General features: G+C 41.8%; 1 protein-coding gene across 1 annotated transcript in view; it reads right to left on the reverse strand.

The window, feature by feature from the left end:
• DDX46 (DEAD-box helicase 46) overlaps positions 1-21,426 on the reverse strand; it is an 84,522-nt gene that overhangs the window by 16,941 nt on the left and 46,155 nt on the right. Inside the window, exons 12-16 of the mRNA XM_017871920.1 lie at positions 19,971-20,135; positions 18,842-19,004; positions 6,121-6,314; positions 3,036-3,173; positions 2,550-2,699 (exon numbers count right to left, since the gene is read on the reverse strand). Of these exons, the coding sequence (XP_017727409.1) occupies positions 2,550-2,699; positions 3,036-3,173; positions 6,121-6,314; positions 18,842-19,004; positions 19,971-20,135 (810 nt within the window). The remainder of the gene's footprint in view (positions 1-2,549; positions 2,700-3,035; positions 3,174-6,120; positions 6,315-18,841; positions 19,005-19,970; positions 20,136-21,426) is intronic.

The following is a 21,426-nucleotide window of genomic DNA, read 5'->3' on the forward strand; positions in this document are numbered from 1 at the left end:
AATCTTTTTTAAAAAAAAAAAAAAAAAAAAAAAAAAAAAAAAAAAAAACAGTTAAAAATACTGCAGTTTTCCCTTATATACATGGGATACATTCCAAGAACCCCAGTGGATGCCTAAAAACACAGACAGTACCGCACTGACATACATTGTTTTTTTCCTATACATACATACCTATGATAAAGTTTAATTTATAAATTAGGTACAGTAAGAGATTAACAATAAAATAGGACAATTATAATAATATACTGTAATAAACGTTATATGAATGTTGTCTCAAAACACTGTAATAGTTTCAGACTGTGGTTAACCTATGGCAACTAAAACCACAGATAAGAGTAAACTACCACAATGTCAAAAAGTGACAGGTGTTTTTAAAACATGGCTACAAATTATTTAATAGTCTTTTTTCCTGAGTGTGGGCTGGACTTAATGACTTCCTTCTAATACAATAAAGTAGGCTGGGCATGGTGGCTCATGTTTGTAATACCATCACTTTGGGAGGCTGAGGCAGGAGGATCACTTGAGCCCAAGAATTTGAGACCAGCTTAGGCAATATAATGAGACCTCAACTCTAAAAAACATTTTAAAATATGTATTAACAGGGCATGGTGGTGCACCTATAGTACCAGCTACTCAGGAGGTTGAGGTGGGAAGATTGCTTGAGCCCGGGAGTCAGAGGCTGCAGTGAGCTGAGTTCGCACCACCACACTCCAGCCTGGGCAACAGAATCAGACTCTGTCTCCAAAACAAAACAAACAAGACAAAAACAAACTCCAAAAAGAATAAAGTGGAAGTGACAGTGTGTAATTTCAGAGACTAGTCATAAAAAGCACTAAAGCTTTCTCTTGGCTCTCTCTCTTGGATCACTCGCTGTGGGGAAAGCCATCTGCCAGGTGCGTAAGGACAAGCAAAGTGGTGAAAAACTGTGAGGCATCCTATCAACATCAAAGCGAATGAGCCATCTTGGAAACAGATCATCCAGCAACAGTCAAGCCTGCAGATGACTGCAATCCCATGAGCGCCTAAGCCAGAACTACCTGACTAAACTGCTCCTGATTTCCTGACCCTCAGGAACTATGTGATAATAAATGTTTATTGCCTTAACCTGTTAAGTTTTGATTTGTTACATGGTAACAGATAAATTAAAAAAATGAAATTTGGCCCGGTGCAGTGGCTCACGCTTGTAATCCCAGGACTTTGGAAGGCCAAGGCGGGTGGATCACGAAGTCAAAAGATCAAGATCATCCTGGCCAACTTGATGAAACTCCATCTTTAGTAAAAATACAAAAAGAAATAAGCCAAGCCTAGGGGCGCATTCCTGTCATCCCAGTTACTTGGGAGTCTGAGGCAGGAGAATTGCTTGAACCCGGGAGGTGGAGGTTGCAGTGAGCCGAGATTGAGCCACTGCACTCCAGCCTGGTGACAGAGTGAGACTGTGTCTCAAAAAAAAAAAAGACTTTATTGGCCAGGCACAGTGGCTCACACCTATAATCCCAGCACTATGGGAGGCCAAGGTGGGTGGACCACCTGGGGTCAGGAGTTTGAGACTAGCCTGGCCAACATGGTGAAACCCCATCTCCACTAAAAATACAAAAATCAGCCCAGTATGGTGGCGGGTGCCTGTAATCCCAGCTACCCGGGAGACTGAAACAGGAGAATCACTTGAACCCAGGAGGCAGAAGTTGCAGTGAACTGAGACTGTGGCACTGCAGTCCAGCCTGGGTGACAGAGCAAGACACGCCGGGCTAATTTTTTGAGCTAGTATGGTATCCTAGAAAGAAATGGCTTAAGGTTAATAGGACACCTGGGTTCTGGTCCTGACTGTAACTCCCACTGTGGTCCTGGACCTAACATCCTGTCTTGGAGTCAATTTCCTAATGACAAGATCAGACTGAATTCCTGATTTCCAACATTGTTTTCTGAACTTAAATTTAACATGATATGTCCAAAAGTGTTCTGTGATCAGGTATGTTGGGGAACTTCTGGGTTTAACAAAGTTAAACAAGATTCCTTAAAGACTTTTCACATCCATGGCTGGGTAAGGTGGCACACACCTGTAATCCCAGCACTTTGGGAGGCCGAGGAGGGCGGACCACTTGAGGTCAGGAGTCTGAGACCACCCTGGCCAAGAAGGTGAAACCCTGTCTCTACTAAAACTACAAAAATTAGCCGGACGTGATGGTGGACACCTGTAATCCAAGCTACTCAGGAGGCTGAAGCAGGAGAATTGCTTAAACCTGGGAGGTGGAGGTTACAGTGAGTGGAGATCACGCCACTGTACTCCAGCCTGGGCGACAGAGCGAAACTCCATCTCAAAAAAAAAAAAAAAGACTTTTCACATCCTTTGAAGTGTTAACGAGTGGTCTATATATTGAGAGGAGGGGTGGGGTATTGGTATGCACTAGGCAGATTTTTCCAAAACTGTTCTGGAACCATCCTCTTGTAAAGAAGATTTCCAATGACTGTCTATCTTGATAAGCATATGGCAAGACCTCCAGTACAAAAGAAATAACTGCTTCAGTTAAGAATGAGAGAACAACAGTACTTACGTCAACTGCAGCATCCTCATCATCTGAATCTTGCAGACCAAGAGCTGCTTTTTGTAACTTCTTCCTCTCATTAGCCAAAGCTTGTTCTGTTTCATCAAACTTGAATCCCTTACCAGAGAACCCACTACTCTTTTTAATTATTTTCCCCTCCTTTCAAAGAAAGAAAACAAAGTTAATCTCATAGTAATAACTTTAATGTTTCGGAATTCATACTAATTAAATATTTTTCAAGGTGGTGTATGTCAATGTAATAAAAACAGTTCATCCAGCATGTAAGATAAACTAAGAGCTCTACATAGACACCACAAAATAATAAGTTCAAGAAAAAGATAGGATTTTAGCTTTCATTTTCCCTTTCTGAAGAGAAATAAAATAGTACTATCAAAATTTCCAAGTATTAAATAAAAAAGATTTCCAAGAATTAAATAATCAAGGTTTAGTCACATTAATGATTTCTAAAAGAGTAACATGGGTTAAAAAACTCACAGCTTTCTGTTGATCTTTGAAATCACTCCACAGTTTCTCTAAATCAGGAGGTACTGCGGTCCCTGACAATTCAAGAGCTTTAATTATGTCACCAGCATAGCGAGCTTGATCTTCTGTGATAAAAGTATAAGCATAACCCTAATGAATGATGAAAAAGTGCAATTATTAGACACTAACAAGATGGATCCTACTTACATCACAGGATAAAATCTGATCCACCTAATAAATCCTCGAGATTGACAACATTACTAAAGAATTTTAAAAGTCACAAAAGAGTCTTACTAAATTACTCAATGGTTCAAAGTGAAATATCCAAGTTTAATTTTTATTTTATTTATTTTTTATTTTTTGAGATGGAGTCTCGCTGAGTCGCCCAGGCTGGAGTGCAGTGGCACAGTTTCAGCTCACTGCAACCTCTGCCTCCCGGGTTCAAGCTATTCTCCTGCCTCAGCCTCCCGAGTAGCTGGGATTATAAGCGCCTGCCACTATGCCCAGATAATTTTTTGTACTTTTACTAGAGATGGGGTATCACCATGTTGGCCAGGCTGGTGTCCAATTCCTGACCTCAGGTGATCCGCCCGCCTTGGCCTCCCAAAGTGCTGGGATTACAGGCACAAGCCATCATGCCCAGCCCAAGTTTAATATTTTAAAATAACACAAGCAAACTAGAAAATTTCTAATTTCTTTATACAGAGGTAGAAATATATGCAATTGGCCAGACACGGTGGCTCACGCCTGTAATCCCAGCACTTTGGGAGGCCAAAGGGGGTGGATCATTTGAGGTCAGAAGTTCAAGACCAGCCTGACCAACATGGTGAAACCCCGTCTCTATTAAAAACAAAAAAATTGAGCCAAGTGTAGTGGTGCACGCCTGTAATCCCAGCTACTTGGGAGGCTGACACAGGAGAATCACTTGACCCTGGGAGACAGAGGTTGCAGTGAGCTGAGATGGCGCCAATGCACTCCAGCCTGGGTGACAAGAGTGAAACTCCATCTCAAAAAAAAAAAGAAAAGAAAAGAAAAGAAAAGAAACATGTAATTTTACACAAATGCACAATTGTGTGGTCATACCTATTGATTTTGTTTTTCCTTTTTTTTTTTTCTTGAGATGGAGTCTCGCTAGAGTTTGCTATCTTCACAAAACAATATGACTTTGCTGGGTGCAATGGCTCACATGTGCAATCCTAGCACTTGGGGAGGCAGAGGTGGAAAGACAGCTTGAGCCTAGGAATTTGAGGCCAGCCTGGGCAAAAATGGCAAGACCTTATCTCCACAAAAATGTAAAAACAAAACCAAAAAAAAATTTGACCCCAAAAGTCAACTGCTACAATTTTTTTTTTTTTTTTTTTTTTTTTTTTTGAGCACAGTTTTGCTCTTTTGTTGCCCAGAGCTGGAGTGCAATGCACAATTCTCAGCTCATCGCAACCTCTGCCTCCCGGGTTCAAGTTATTCTCCTGCCTCAAGCCTCCCGAGAAGCTGGGATTACAGGCATATGCCACCACGCCCAGCTAATTTTGTATTTTTTTTTTTTTGGTAGAGACAGGGTTTCTCCATGTTGGTCAGGCTGGTCTCAAACTCCCGACCTCAGGTGATCCACCCGCTTTGGCCTCCCAAAGTGCTGGGATTACAGGCGTGAGCCACCATGCCCGGCCAACTGTTATGAATTTTAAAACATGGTTTAAGATTTTAATTCAGAAATGTCTAAATAGCCACCGCATTTGACCCATGGTCTGCTTCTGTACTGCTACAGGGCCACAAGTATTTACAGTTTTATAGGGTTATGAACATTACACACAATAACACACATGTACATAGAGAAGGAGAGAGAAAGAAAAGAATATGCAACAGAGCCCAAATAGGTTACAATTTTTAGTACATGGCCCTTTACAAAAAAAATTCTTGACTCCTCCCAATACGTTAAAAGAATAAATGCCATCACTACTTATTAAATGTGTATAAGCAGGTGAGCTAAATTCTATGTGCATGAATTTTTCTCATCTATAAAATAGAGTAATATTATCTACCTCAAAGCAAAGTTTTAAGGATAAAATGACATTATATATGTAAAACACTTAAACCGTTCTAAGGATAAAATGACATTATATATGTAAAACACTTAAAATGACATTATATATGGCAGATAATACGTTATTCATTAATGTAAGCTATGGCATATAAATATTATTTATTGCTTTATTATGCAATGTACAGGGTTAGAAAATTAAATATATCATAATCAATGTCTCCAACAACTGAATAGTCTGCTGCCTCTAGAAGGAATGAGTTAGACCTATACAGTTTCTAGAATACAGGTGAGTCAAAAAAGCAAGTAATATATATTCGTATGAATGATAGGGAGGTAAAGAGGGGAGTAGGAGAAATTGGTAGGTGTGGACAGGGGTGTATTTTATGATCCCATGTTTTTTTAAAAATGTTCCTGAAGTATAAACATTTATGTGTCTGTGTATACAGATGGTCCCTAACTTACAATGATTCAAATTATAATTTTTCAACTTTACCATGATGCAAAAGTGATATGCATTCATTAGAAATTGTACTTTGAGTACCTATACAACCATTGTTTTTCACTTCCAGTATTCAGTAAATTACATGAGATATTCAAAACTTTATTATAAAATAGGCTTTGTGTGAGATGATTATGCCCAAGTATAGGCTAATGTAAGTGTTCTGAGCATGCTGAAGGTAGGCTAGACTACTATGATGTTTAGTAGGTCAGGTATATTAAATGCATTTTCAACTTATGATGGGTTTATCGGGACATTGTAACCCCATCATAAATCAAGAAACATCTGTATAGAAATTTCTAGGTATGAGGGGAAAACCTAAAAGGGGAGACAAACTGTTAACAGGATCCGCCTATAAAGAGCAGCTAGGTATCTGATAATCTGAACAATACTTAGACCTGTACATGTATATAAATTATTAACATCAACCACTCTTCACACTATGTGGATTAAAGATTTTCAAAATGTCTCCATAACTCCTATTATCTACTCCTCGAAATACTAAAGAAACACCTGTATTTTAATATAATGAAGATCAACCATAAAAAACTTATTTTTACCTTGTTTCCTGCTCTTCCAGTCCGCCCTGCTCTGTGTACATAATCCTCATAATGGTTGGGGCAGCTATAATTTACTACAAGAATCAGATGTTTCACATCTAGACCTCGGGCAGCAACAGAGGTAGCCACAAGAAGTTTGCAGGTCCCATTCTTAAAGTCATTTATGATGCTATCTCTGTCATATTGATCAATGCCTGCAAGTAAATTAAAGAGCTGTAAAACATGTTCGAATTAAATATTCCATCTCTTCTGACCAAGAATCTAAACTCAGAGTGAAGAACAAATTGACACATCCAACTCCTAAAATATAGAAAATAAAACACTAAGAAAATTTAATGGCAAGATTAAAGGTTATTGCTATTAACTCATTTATGAATATTTTAACACTGGTCTTGCATTGCCCTCTTTCTTCTATATAAGGTTTATATTTGCAAAGGCCCAATATCAGAATTGACTTAAACCTGTTTGGGAGCCAAAGGGAGAAAAGGCAGAAACATTCAGCCTATATTGATAAGTGTTAGATCTTTCTCCTTTTCCTGTAGGTTATTTAGAGCCCTGTTACTCAGTTTTGTCCAAGGACCAGAGCAGCATCACCTGGGAGCTTGTTAGAAATGCAGAATCTAGGCCAGGTGTGGTGGTTTAGGCCTGTAATCCCAGCACTTTGAGAGGCCAAGGCGGGCGGATCATGAGGTCAGGAGTTCGAGACCAGCCTGGACAATATGGTGAAACTCCATCTCTACTAAAAACACACACACAAAAAAAAGCCAGGCGTGGTGGCACATGCCTGTAATGCCAGCTACTCAGGAGGCTGAGGCAAGAGAATTGCTTGAACCCAGGAGGCGGAGGTTGCCATGAGCCGAGATCATGCCACTGCACTCCAACCTGGGAGACAGAGAAAGACTCTGTCTCAGAAAAAAAAAAAAAAGGAAATGCAGAATCTAGGGTTATACTCCAAACTACTGAATCAAAATCTGCATTTTAAAAAATCCTTAGGTGATTATCACATGCAAATTAAAGTTTGAGGAATACTGGTTTAAAAGTACCCAAATGGGTCTCTCTTAAATAAGTGATCCAGTGACAAAGCAGAGTATAAAATACCATAAGTTCTATTACAACATGCCCAAGCGACAAAATATTTTATGATGAGGTCCCAGGAAACTCTGGTAATAGAGAAGGGAATAAGATAAACTCTCAAAACTTAAAACTCATGCTTTCAATGGGAGATTTCATAGAAAATCTGGGTTTAACATACAAACTGTTTAGCATGTAAATAATTACCAATATTAATTCCTAGTACTACCTAAAATTTTAAAGGTACTCTTCAAGGATTGATTTAAAGGAAGTATTTGAATCACTGTCAAAGAAACTGGAATCTAACACTTCACCAAAAAAATCGCCTAAGAAAAGATGAAATCAGTATCAGCATAAATTTAAGTTTATAATTTAAAAATACCAAAACTTTTATTTTAGCCTAAGGTATCCTGACTACTAACATAATCACACAAAATTGATTCCTTGGAATTGAGTATAATATGCTAACTGAAGCAGCATATGGGATGTCAACCCAAAAACCATGAACCCCCTTCCTTTTTAAAATAACCACAATTTTGTTCACATATCAACCTAACACATGATCAGGAATACATCAAATGGGAGACGGGCCTAATCCCAGTCTCAAAGAGTTAATCATGCTTGGTGTACACCAGCTCTTTTCGAACTTTCCGTTTTCAGGATGTCTTTTTTTTTTTTTTTAAGACGAAGTTTCACTCTTGTTGCCCAGGCTAGAGTGCAATAGTGTGATCTCGGCTCACTGCAACCTCCGCCTCCCAGGTTCAAGTGATTCTCCTGCCTCAGCCTCCCCACTAGCTGGGACTACAGGCAACTGTCACCATGCCTGGCTAATTTTTGTATTTTTAGCAGAGACAGGGTTTCACCACGTTGGCCAGGCTGGTCTTGAACTCCTGACCTCGGGTGATCCGCCCACCTCCCAAAGTTCTGAAATTACAGGCGTGAGCCACCACGCCCGGCCTTTAGGATGTCTTTACACTCTTAAAATCAGTAAGGACCCGCACCCAAAGAGCTTTAGTTTAGGTCTTATCTATCAATAACGTATTAGAAATTAGAACAGAGAGGCTGGGGGCGAGGCTCACACCTGTAATCCCAGCACTTTGGGAGGCCAAGGCAGGAGGATCACCTGAGGTCAGCAGTTTGAGACCAGCCTGGTCAACATGGTGAAACCCTGTAACACAAAAAAATTAACCAGGCGTGGTGGCAGCCACCTGCAATCCCAGCTACTTGGAAGGCTGAGGCAGGAGAATCGCTTGAACCTGGGAGGTGGAGGTTGCAGTGAGCAAAGATCGTGCCACTGCACTCCAGCCTGGGCAACAAGAGTGAACCTCTGTCAAGAAAGAAAAAAGAAAGAAAGAAAGACAAGACAGAAAGAAAGACAGAAAGAAAGACAGAAAGAAAGACAGAAAAGAAAGACAGGAAAGGAAAGAAAGGAAGGAAAGGAAGGAAAGGAAGGAAAGGAAGGAAAGGAAGGAAAGGAAGGAAGGAAGGAAGGAAGAAGAAGGAAGGAAAGAAGGAAAGGAAGGAAAGAAGGAAGGAAGGAAGGAAGGAAGGAAGGAAGGAAGGAAGGAAAGAAAGAAAGAAAGAAAGAAAGAAAGAAAGAAAGAAAAAGAAAGAGAAAAGAAATCAAAATAGAGGAAATTTTAAATACTGGATTTGTTTAAAATACAGTTCCGTGGCTGGACGCGGTGGCTCACACCTGTAATCCCAGCATTTTGGGAGGCTGAGGCAGGCGGATTACAAGGTCAGGATTTCAAGACCAGCCTAATCAATATGGTGAAACTCCGTCTCTACTAAAAATACAAAAATTAGCCAGCCGTGGTGGAGGGCGCCTGTAGACCCAGTGATTCAGGAGGCGAGGCAAGAGAATAGCTTGAACCCGGGAGGCGGACGTTGTAGTGAGCCGAGATCGTACCACTGCACTACAGCTTGGGCGACAGAACGAGACTCCATCTCAAATAATAATAATAATAATAATTTTGTATCTGGACATTTGGAGTATAGCCGACATTAGGTTTAATAATGTAATCTGTTTAACAATAAAGAATGCCTAAATTAGTATATTGTTTTCCAACTATTCTAGCTGATACTTGGGAAATTTACTGGGAACACTTAACTTTTTCTACTGTTTTCATTGTTCGAATTGTAAGATTCACAGTTACATTCATCAAAAGGAAAATAAACATTCTCAGACATGCAGTAGGGGTTACCCTTAAAAAAATTTCTATAAGTTATAAAAGGCAGTACATCTAAAATAATTTAACAGTAATCTCGATGCTAATACAGCATTGGAATTGGAATCTGAATAAAATTGTAGCAGTTGTAAAAGTTGCACAAAAAGAAGCAAACCTGGCTCATAATACCCAGTTACTTTAAAAATGAGACCAAATAAGCCCTTTTAGTTATTTGCAAGAGAATCAGAAGTAGCTATTCAGTTTTCCCCAAAATGAACTGATTTGAAATACCACAGATGATTAAAATTTCTCTAGTTGCTAATCACCTTTTTGTTGTTTTAAATAAATATCATCTAGATAGATGTTATCCTTCAGACAAATCCCTGAGGGAAACCTATGTGCTGATTATAAACATGTTACCGGCCGGGCGCGGTGGCTCAAGCCTGTAATCCCAGCACTTTGGGAGGCCGAGACGGGCGAATCACGAGGTCAGGAGATCGAGACCATCCTGGCTCACATGGTGAAACCCCGTCTCTACTAAAAAATACAAAAAACTAGCCGGGTGAGGTGGCGGGCGCCTGTAGTCCCAGCTACTTGGGAGGCTGAGGCAGGAGAATGGCGTGAACCNGCGCCCGGCCTAGAAAGCTAAATTTTAAAATGACTTTTGAATAAAATTAAAAGACTAGAAAAAACATAGCAATGACATGTTAAAATAAAAGTACATTTTGTGAAAATAACTTTTCCAGAACAATAAAATAATTACATTAAGACAAAGGGGCCAGCCTGGGCAACATGCCAAGCCCCTTCTCTACAAAAAACTAGCTTGGTGTGGTGGCATGTGCTTGTAGTCCCAGCTCCTCGGGAGGCTGAGGTAGAAGGATCACCTGAGCAAAGGGAGGTCCAGGCTGTAGTAAGCTGTGATTGTGCCTCTGCACTCCACCTTGGGCAACAGAGTAAAACCCTGTCTCAAAAAAAATAAAAAGACAAATGGCACTGATTTACATTTTTGCCAATCTTTTTCAGGTCAGGCTTAATAGAAGATAACTGGAACGTCATATCTTCTATATTCAATCTGTCACAATATACCATGCCATTCAACCTGTAGCAAACCCTGCACACTAGAGAGAATGACAGTGAAAAAGGCAAATAACATCATTGGATTATTAAGAAAATACATATAGTCTTATAAACCTCCTGACATCTAAGGGACTCTCAGAGGTCCTAGGATAATATTTTTTCTTACATTCGGCCAGGCGCAGTAGCTCATGCCTGTAATTCCAGGGCTTTGGCAGGCCAAAGTGGGCAGATCACCCTGGGCAACATAGCAAAAACACCATCTTTACAAAAAATACAAAAATAGACTAGGCATGGTGGCTCATGCCTGTAGTCTCAGCTATTCGAGAAGCTGAGGTGGGAGAACAGCTTGAGCCCTAGAGGTCGAGGATGCAGTGAGCTGTGATCACACCCCTGCACTCCAGCCTGGGAGACAGAGCAAGACATTAAGAAACTGTCTCAGGGCCGGGCGCGGTGGCTCAAGCCTGTAATCCCAGCACTTTGGGAGGCCGAGACGGGCGGATGACGAGGTCAGGAGATCGAGACCATCCTGGCTAACACGGTGAAACCCTGTCTCTACTAAAATACAAAAAACTAGCCGGGCGAGGTGGCGGGCGCCTGTAGTCCCAGCTACTTGGGAGACTGAGGCAGGAGAATGGCTTAAACCCGGGAGGCGGAGCTTGCAGTGAGCCGAGATACGGCCACTGCACTCCAGCCCCGGTGACAGAGCGAGACTCCGTCTCAAAAAAAAAAAAAAGAAAAAAAGAAACTGTCTCAGAAAAAAAAAAAGAAGAAGAATCATCTGTCATTCTCTTTGTCTATGAATGAGGCTTAAGCATATGGTATGACAGAATTCTGGTCAAAAAGATAAAAGTGGTATTAAAGACAAGTATTATGGGAAACAACTTCCTTAATATAAAAACACACATTTACAACAATGTAGGAGAAACTCTTACTGGACCAATCCCTCCGGCAGGTAACAACTATGAACTCTGGGCAAAACAAAGAGCAACTACATAAAGACACTAGAGAGTGACTAACAGCAGCAGAAATGGGAAAAAAGTTGACACTCGGAAGAAAGTATTGCACTAGCAAAGTGTAGAGGATTTTATTTATTTACTTAATTATTTCAAACTCTTTGCTCAGAGGCAGGCCCAGCACAGACCAAGCGAGGAAATCAAAAGTTGAACAGGAACTCACAGTCTTACAAGAGAAACCACCAGAAAGTGTTCAAAACAAACTCAGGACTAGGAAACAGAGGAAATAAATCCTGAAAAGAATGTAGTAGAAAGCTACAACTGTGCATACATATGCTGCCCAAATATCTGGCTGACCCCTAAGCTACAGATTCATGAGGCAAAAATCTAAGCAGTTGGGATGAAAAAAAAAAAAATTAAGAGATTTCAGGTCTAGGCTCGGTGGATCAGGCCTGTAATCCCAGCACTTTGGGAGGCCAAGGCGGGTGGATCACCTGAGGTCAGAAGTTCCAGACCAGCCTGGCCAACAAAGAGAAACCCTGTCTCTACTAAAAACACAAAAATTAGCTGGGAGTGGTGGCACGCACCTGTAGTCCCAGCTACTTGGGAGACTGAGGAAGGAAAATCGCCTGAACCTGGGAGATGGAGGTCCAGTGAGCCCAGATCATGCCACTGCACACCAGCCTGGGAGACAGAGTGAGACTCCGTCTAAAAAATAATAATAAAATTAAAAAGTAAGATTTTTTTAGATTTCAGATGCTGCCCATTAAAGGAAGACAGAGTTTGGATGCTGGGTTCTGCCAAGTTAACCATAAAAAACAAAAACAAAACACCACTTGTGGGAGACATCAGAGAATTGAGAACTTAGAATCTCTACAATGGATCATTCACAAAGTTCAGTATACAAACAGAAATTATTAGACATACAAAGACAGACAAAACCATAAAACAAAAGTCAAGAGAAAAGACCATCAATAGAGACTGACATCAATATGACCCAGATGTTATAATTAACAAAGATTTCAAAGCACATATAATTATGATCAAGACTTTTTTTTTTGAGACGGAGTCTCGCTCTGTCACCCAGGCTGGAGTGCAGTGGCCGGATCTCAGCTCACTGTAAGCTCCGCCTCCCGGGTTTACGCCATTCTCCTGCATCAGCCTCCTGAGTAGCTGGGACTACAGGCGCCCGCCACCACGCCCGCCTAGTTTTTTGTATTTTTTTAGTAGAGACGGGGTTTCACAATGTTAGCCAGGATGGTCTCGATCTCCTGACCTCGTCATCCGCCCGCCTCGGCCTCCCAAAGTGCTGGGATTACAGGCTTGAGCCACCGCACCCGGCCTATGATCAAGACTTTTTAAAAATGCTTACAAGGAATGCCTAAAAAATCTAATCAGACAAACAAGAAAATGTAAAAGAGAACACACTTGTAATTTTAGAACTAAAAAAAATACAATAACTGAATTCAAAAATTCACTGGATGGGCTTAACAGAAGATAGGAGATGACCAAAAAAAACCCAAAAAATAAATACAAAGTGAGTTGGGCGTGGTAACATATGCCTGTAATCCCAGCTACTCAGGAGGCTGAGGCACAAGAATCGCTTGAACTCAGGAGGCAGAGGTTGCAGTGAGCCGAGATAGTGCCATTGCACTTTAGTCTGGGCAACAAGAACAAAACTCTATCTCAAGAAATTATCGGCCGGGCGCGGTGGCTCAAGCCTGTAATCCCAGCACTTTGGGAGGCCGAGACGGGCGGATCACAAGGTCAGGAGATCGAGACCATCCTGGCTAACACGGTGAAACCCCGTCTCTACTAAAAATACAAAAACTAGCCGGGCGAGGTGGCGGGCGCCTGTAGTCCCAGCTACTCGGGAGGCTGAGGCAGGAGAATGGCGTAAACCCGGGAGGCGGAGCTTGCAGTGAGCTGAGATCCGGCCACTGCACTCCAGTCCGGGTGACAGAGCGAGACTCCGCCTCAAAAAAAAAAAAAAAAAAGAAATTATCCAATTTGAACTACAGAGGGAAAAAAAGGTTGAAAAAGACTGAACAAAACATCAGTGAGACAATATCAAAAACTCAAACATATACATAACTGAAGTCCCAAAGAGAGAATAAGGCAGGAAAGAAATAACAACCAAGAATTTCCCAAATTCAGAACAGGACATAAATTTACAGATTCTAGAAGTTAAATGAACCCCACACAGAATAAATACAAATAATACCATCCTTAGGTATAGTTACCATATGACATAGCAATCCCATTCTTTGTTATCTACCCTAGAGAAATGAAAGCTGACAGTCACACAAAAACCTTTATTTGAATAATAGCAGCTTTATTCATAATTACAAAAAAAAATAACTAAAATGTCCTTAAACAGATGAACAGACACACAAACAGTGATCAATCCATACAATGAATACTACTCAGTAATAAGAAAAAGAGAACTATAGACCGTGGCTCAGGCTTGAATCCCAACACTCTGGAGTTTGAGGTGGGAGGACTGCTTGAATCCAAGAGTCCAAGATCAGCCTGGGCAACATGGTGAAAGCCCATCTCTACAAAAAAATATTAAAAAATTAGTTGGGCATGGTGGCACATGCCTATAGTCCCAGCTACTCACGAGGCTGAGGTGGGAGCATCGCTTGAGCCTGGGAGGTGGAGGCTGTAGTGAGCCAAGCTGAGATGGCACCACTGTACTCCAGCTTGGGCAACAGAGAGAAGCTGTCTCAAGAAAAAAAAAGAATAAACTGTGCAAGAACTTGGGACTCGGATGCATATCAAAGTCATTAAGCTGAGTTAAAAAAGCCAATTGCAAAAAGTTACATACTGTAGGATTCCATTTACAAACTCTTCTCTTCCTTTGAGATAGGGACTCACTCTGTCGTCAAGGCAGGAGTACAGTGGCAAAATCTCGGCTCACTGCAACCTCCGCCTCCCAGGCTCAAACAATCCTCCCTCCCACCTCAGCCTCCTGAGTAGCTGGGAGGCTAATTTTTATAGTTTTTAAATTTTTTTTACAGAGATGGGGTCTTGCTATGCTGCCCAGACTGGTCTCAAACTCCCAGAATCAAGCAATCTGCCCAACTCGGCCTCCCAAAGTGCTGGGATTACAGGCACGAGTCACCGCACCCAACCTACAAACATTCTTAAAACAATACATGAGGCCAGGCATGGTGGCTCAGCCTGTAACCCCAGCACTTCGGGAGGCTGAGGTGGGTGGATCACTTGAGGTCAGGAGTTCGAGATTACCCTGACCAACATGGCGATAATCCGTCTCTACTAAAAATATAAAAATCGGCCGGGCGCGGTGGCTCAAGCCTGTAATCCCAGCACTTTGGGAGGCTGAGATGGGCGGATCACGAGGTCAGCAGATCGAGACCATCCTGGCTAACACAGTGAAACCCCGTCTCTACTAAAAAAAATAAAAAAAACTAGCCGGGTGAGGTGGCGGGCGCCTGTAGTCCCAGCTACTCGGGAGGCTGAGGCAGGAGAATGGCATAAACCTGGGAGGCGGAGCTTGCAGTGAGCTGAGATCCGGCCACAGCACTCCAACCTGGGCAACAGAGCGAGACTCCGTCTCAAAAAAAAAGAAAAAAAAAAATATAAAAATCAGTGAGACAAGGTGGCACATGCCTGTAATCCCAGCTACTTGGGAGGCTGAGGCAGGAGAATCACTTGAACCTGGGAGGTGGAGGTTGTAGTGAGCTGAGATGGCATCATTGCACTATAGCCTGGGCAACAAGAGCAAAAGTCTGTCTCAAAAAAAAAAAGAACACATGAGTGATTGCCAGCAGTTATGGATGGGGAAAGATATCTTTACAGGGACAGGATGAGGGGGTTTTTTAGGAAGTGATGGAACTGTTCTGCTACCTGATTATGGTGTATTCTGTGGGATGTGGCTAAAGCAACCAAAATACTGGAAGCAGCTCCCAACCCCAGTGCCCAACAGAAATGACTACACTGTGGCACAGTCATATAATAGAATGTTATTCAGCAACAAAAGGGGAAGAACTACTGATACATGCAACAACACAGATCAATCTCAAAAGGCATATGATAAAAGAAACCTTACATAAATAACAATGCATTATATATAATTCCATTTAACTATAATTCTAAGAGGTAAAAAAAACTAATCCATGTTGAAAAAATTTGTTTAAAGTATTTGACTCAGGCTGTGTGCAGGAGCTCACGGGTGTAACCCCAGCACTGTGGAAGGCCGAGGTAGGCGGATCACTTGAGGTCAGGAGTTCGAGACCATCCTGGCCAACATGGTGAAATCCCATCTCTACTAAAAACAAAAATTAGCCGGGCATGGTGGTGCATGCCTGTAGTCTCAGCTACCCAGGAGGCTGAGGCAGGAGAATCACTTGAACCCGGGAGGTGGAGGTTGCAGTGAGCCTAGATCGTGCCACTGCACTCCAGCCTAGGCAACAGAGCGAGATTCCATCTAAAAAAAATAAAAGTGGTTGACTCTAGAGGGGTAGGGACAGAGATAAACTGAGCGAAATTTCTTAGATGGTTTTTTGGTTTGTTTTCAAGAGATAGAGTCTCATTATGTTGCCCAGACTGGCTTCGAACTCCTAGACTCAAGCAATCCTTCTGCCTCAGTCTCCTGAGTAGCTGGGACTACAGGCATGCAACACTGTGCCCAGATTAGGTTTTTTTTTTTTTTTTTTTTTTTGGTAATTGGAAAAGGGGTGCCTTTTTTTGCCCAGGCCAGAGTGCAACGGTGCAAACTTTGCTTACTGCAACCTCTACCTCCTGGGATTAAGCGATTCTCCTGCCTCAGCCTCCTGAGTGGCTGGGATTACAGGCACCCGCCACCACGCTTGGCTAATTTTTGTATTTTTAGTAGAGACGGGGTTTCACCATGTTGGCCAGGCTGGTCCCAAACTTCTGAGCTCAAGTGTTCCACTTGCCTCAATTTCCCAAAGCGCTGGGATTATAGGCGTGAGCCACTGCACCTGGCTGGCTTTTTTTTTTTTTTTTTTTAATATTCACAAATTTTGCTGTAGTCCCAGCTACTTAGGAGGCTGAGGAGGGATGATCGCTTGAGCCCAGAAGTTCAAGACCAGACTGGGCAGCACAGGGAGACTCTGTCTCAGGAAAAAAAAAAAAAAAAAAAGAAACAAGTTTTGACCTAGTGTTAACGATATGCATATTGACATGAAAAGTCATAACCTGATCTCCAATTTATTTGAAATGTGTGAAAAACTAAGAAAAATTGATGTGAGGGTAGACAATGAATAGTAGCTAAAAAATTGATAAACAAATATAGTCATCGCTCAGTATCCTCAGGGGACTGGTTCCAGGGCCCCTGGCAGATACCAAAATCCTAGGATGCTCAAGTCCCTTATATAAAATGGAATAGTATGCCGATATCATCTACATCCTCCTGAAAACTTTAAAAAACTCTAGATTACTTAAAACCACCTATTATAGTGTAAACGCTATGTATTAATAGTTTTTATACTGTACTGTTTAGGGAACAATGACAAGAAGAATAGATTTTGTGTATGTTCAGGACAGACACATTTTTTCCCAAATAATTTCAATCTGCAGTCTATGGACACGAAGGGCTGGCTGTATGTATATATATACAATGGAATATTATTCAGCCTTACAAAGAAAATCTGACAAATGCCACAACACAGATGAACCTTGAAAGCAATTTGCTAAGTGAAAAAGACCAGTCACAAAAAGACATAGAATGTATGATTCTACTTATAGGAGGTACACAGAAGAGGCAAATGCACAGACAGAAAGCAGAATAGAGGTTATGAGCAACTGCTTAGGGATGGGGAAAGAAATTTGTTACTTAAAATAGTACTGTTTCTATTCAGTGTGATTAAAACATTCTGGAAATAGACAGTAGTGAAGGTTATAGCATTGTGAATGTACTTAACGTCACTGAATTATATACAAAAAATGGTACATTCTAAGGCTGGGCATGGTGGTTCACACCTGTAATCCCAGCCCTTTGGGAGGCCAAGGCAGGTGGATCATCTGAGGTCAGGAGTTCAAGAACAGCCTGGCCAACATGACAAAACCCTGTTTCTACTAAAACACACACAAAAAATTAGGCATGATGGCATGAGCCTATAGTCCCAGCAACTTGGGAGGCTGAGGCACAAGAACTGCTTGAACCCAAGAGGCAGGAGGTGGAGGCTGTAGTGAGCTGGTATCGCACCACTGCACTCCAGTCTGGGTGACAGAGCAAAACCCTGTCTCAAACAAACAAACAACAACAAAAAGAAATGGTAGGTGGGGGCGGGGACATTCTATGCAGTGAATATTTACCACAAAAAAAAGAGTCATTTTTGGGCCGGGTGTGGTGGCTCACACCTGTAATCCCAGCACTTTGGGAGACCAAGGTGGGCGGATCACCTGAGGTTGGGAGTTAGAGACCAGCCTGACCAACGTGGAGAAACCTCGTCTCTTACTAAAAATACAAAATTAGCCAGGCGTGGTGGCACATGCCTGTAATCCCAGCTACTGGGGAGGCTGAGGCAGGAGAATCACTTGAACCTGGGAGGCAGAGGTTGCAGTGAGCCAGGATTGAGCCATCCACCCACTTCAGCCTCCCAAAGTGCTGGAATTATAGGCGTGAGCCATCGTGCCCAGCTGGTCTCTATCTCTTGACCTTGTGATCTGCCCGCCTCAGCCTCCCAAAGTTCTGCGATTACAGGTGTGAGCCACCTCACCTGGCCTTTTGTTTTTTTTTTTTTGTGGAGACAGAGTCTCACTCTGTTGCCCAGGCTGGAGTGCTGTGGCATGATCTCAGTTCACTGCAACCTCTGCCTCCCAGGTTCAAGCAGTTCTCCTGTCTCAGCCTCCCAAGTAGCTGGGATTATAGGCACATGCCACCATGCCCAGCTAAGTTCTGTATTTTTAGTAGAGACACAGTTTCGCCATGTTGGCCAGACTGGTCTCCAACTCCTGACCTCAGGTGATCCGCTGCCTCAGCCTCCCTAAGTGCTAGGATTACAGGTGTGAGCCACCGTGTCCGGTCTGTGTTTTGTAGCCACCGTGTCCGGTCTGTGTTTTGTGTTCTAGTTCCACACATATATAACAATAGCAATATCATAAGAAATTAAAATGTTACTTTGAAATTTCAATAAAAGCTCTTTAAAGTGAATCATGAAAACCTACAGATAGCATGTGCAATGGAAAGGGTGTAACACAGAGAAAATTTAAATTCAATTCCTCCATAGTCAATAAATGGTGATGGAACTTGGTCAAACCAAAGTATGCCTGTATGATTTTCTTTCTCTTAGATGGGGCAATAATAATACTTACTCCCACAGAGCACTTTTGAGTAAACAACTGATATAAAATTTAGTTCTGAATTATAGAGAACAAAGTAAATATCATCGAGAACACAGCACAATGCTCAGCAAGTACTTAATAGATACTTTATGCGTGAATCAAGTGAATAATTACCTCCATGAAGAGACATGCAAGGATAAGACGCTCTCATTAAATCCTTAAGAAGACCATCAGCATGTTCCTGCTTATCCACAAATATAATGACAGATCCTGACTCTTGATAATGGCCTAGAAGCTCAAGTAACTTCAAGAATTTCTTTTCTTCTTCAATCACAATCTGAAAACACCACATTGTACCAAGTTAATGGAGTGAAAATGCAAATGGATCCCTTGGACAGAAATATTCATTTTATTTGTGGTGAAAGAATGAATGAAAATATCTTGCTATATCTTTACCAAGGGCTAGGAAGATGTTGATTTTAATTGCAAACAACAAAAAAAAAAATTGTAAACTTTCAGGGTTTAACAGGCTTGCAAATGTGGGCAAATGATCATCTGTTCTCTCTGGCTCTTAATTTCATATCCTAGTAACCAAGAGATAAAATAGATATGTGACATTTCTTTTCCCTTTGTAGAGACAGGGGTCTCGCTATATTGCCCAAGCTAGTCTCCAGCTCCTGGCCTCAAGTGATCCTCCTACCGTGGTCTCCTAAAATAGTGGGATTACAGGCATGAGTCACCATGCCCATCTGGTATGTGACATTTCTATATATCAGCTCACCACTCACCACTTTTGATGAGAGAAACTAAAACGACATTTTATTTTATGTCTTTAAAGAGACAGGGCTCACTATGGCTAGGGTGCTATTCACAGATGTGATCCAGCTATGATCAGCACGAAAGTTTTGACCTGTTCTGTTTTTCTGCCCTGGGTAGAATATCCCATTCTTTAGGCAATCTGGTGGTCCCCTGTTACCAGGAGGTCACCACACTGATGCTGAACTTAGTATGGACAAAGATAGGCATAGTGCACTACAGTCCAGAACTACGGGGACTAAAAAGCTGCAACTTCAGGCATGCACCACTGCACCCGGCAAAAAAAAAAAAAAAAAAAGAGCATTTTAAATAGTTGCATGGAACAGCATAGTTAAGTGTATCTGGTAAAATACTGAACGCTACAGTAGTGGTATACGACTTCATTTTAGAAATTATCTTGCCTACCTCACACACAGTGATCCCAAAAGGATCACACATACTACCTAAGTATCAAGGAAACTGGGAATTTCCTAAAGATGGTACCCACCACTTGTTGCTCCACATCCGAGCAAACCACACTCCTGCCTCCAACTTGTACTTCAATAGGTTTACTCAGGATCCTGCGAGCCAAAGCCTCCATAGCTCTGGGGAAAGTAGCTGAAAACATAACCGTCTGTCGATCAGGACGAACATTATCCACGATGCGCATGACCTGAGAAAAAGAAAACGTTACAAATAAACATGGTAAATAGGGTCTTCAAAGCTTACGCAATGTTAAAACCAAGTAAAAGGAACTTTTGAGAACAACTATCTCAGTTTTGCCACTCCCACAGTCTTTCAATCTCAAGAAACGACAACTCCACACATGCTTAGACCAAAAATCTAGGAGACATCTTTGATTAATCTCTGTCGCTCATCTTACAACCAATCCATCAACAAATGTAGTGGTCTATCTTCAAATTATATCTAGGATACAACCCACTACCACTGTTTCCCTTCATTTATTCAACACGTTTTTATTAAAGAACCATCTTGAACCAGGTACTGTTCTAAGTACTAGGAATATGCAATAAAAACAGACAAAAAGAGGAGGATTCTGGGAAGCTGGCAGAGTGGGAATCACCAGGAATCTGTATCCACACCTAGACAACAACTGTGCTGGTAGAATCTGTCTGATGTAACCACTTTGGAATTCTGGAATCTACAGAAGGTTTGCAACCTCCTGGGAAAAGCCTGGAAGATAAATTGTGGCTGTTTTCTGTCATTTTCAGCTCTTAGCACAGTAGCAGTTAACCATTCCCCACAAACAGCCCCACAGCAGGCAGGCATGCACATTTCTGAAGCAAACTGTACATAGCTTGCAAGAGCCAAGGTGGTCAAGAAGGACTCTGTCCTCCAAATATGGAGGATCTCTGCTCTGACTGCTACTTCTGATCACAGAGGTAAAGACAAAGAGACATTGGCTGTTATTGTTGCATTCACACCCTGCAAACCACTGCAAGCCCGGACCCCTCAAGCTGAAGTGACTACCAGCGGTTTTAAAATTTGATGCCCCTTCCCTCTGCCTTAATTTTTCTCCTTTTGAGAGCCAAAAATTAAATACTAGGAGATTAAAAAACAAATGAATATCCAAAGATATTTACAAAGTAACCACACATACAGAATGCCACAGGCTCCGGTGGCTCAAGCCTGTAATCCCAGCACTTTGGGAGGCCGAGACGGGCGGATCACGAGGTCAGGAGATCGAGACCATCCTGGCTAATACGGTGAAACCCTGTCTCTACTAAAAAAAATACAAAAAACTAGCCAGGTAAGGTGGCAAGCGCCTGTACTCCCAGCTCCTCGGGAGGCTGAGGCAGGAGAATGGCGTGAACCCGGGAGGCGGAGCTTGCAGTGAGCTGAGATCCGGCCACTGCACTCCAGCCTGGGTGACAGAGCAAGACACTGTCTCAAAAAAAAAAAAAAAAAAAAAAAAAAAAAAAAAAAAAAAAAAAAAACCCCCC

This window comes from Rhinopithecus bieti, unplaced genomic scaffold, assembly GCF_001698545.2.
Source record: "Rhinopithecus bieti isolate Rb0 unplaced genomic scaffold, ASM169854v2 scaffold_5889, whole genome shotgun sequence".
NCBI lineage: Eukaryota > Metazoa > Chordata > Mammalia > Primates > Cercopithecidae > Rhinopithecus > Rhinopithecus bieti.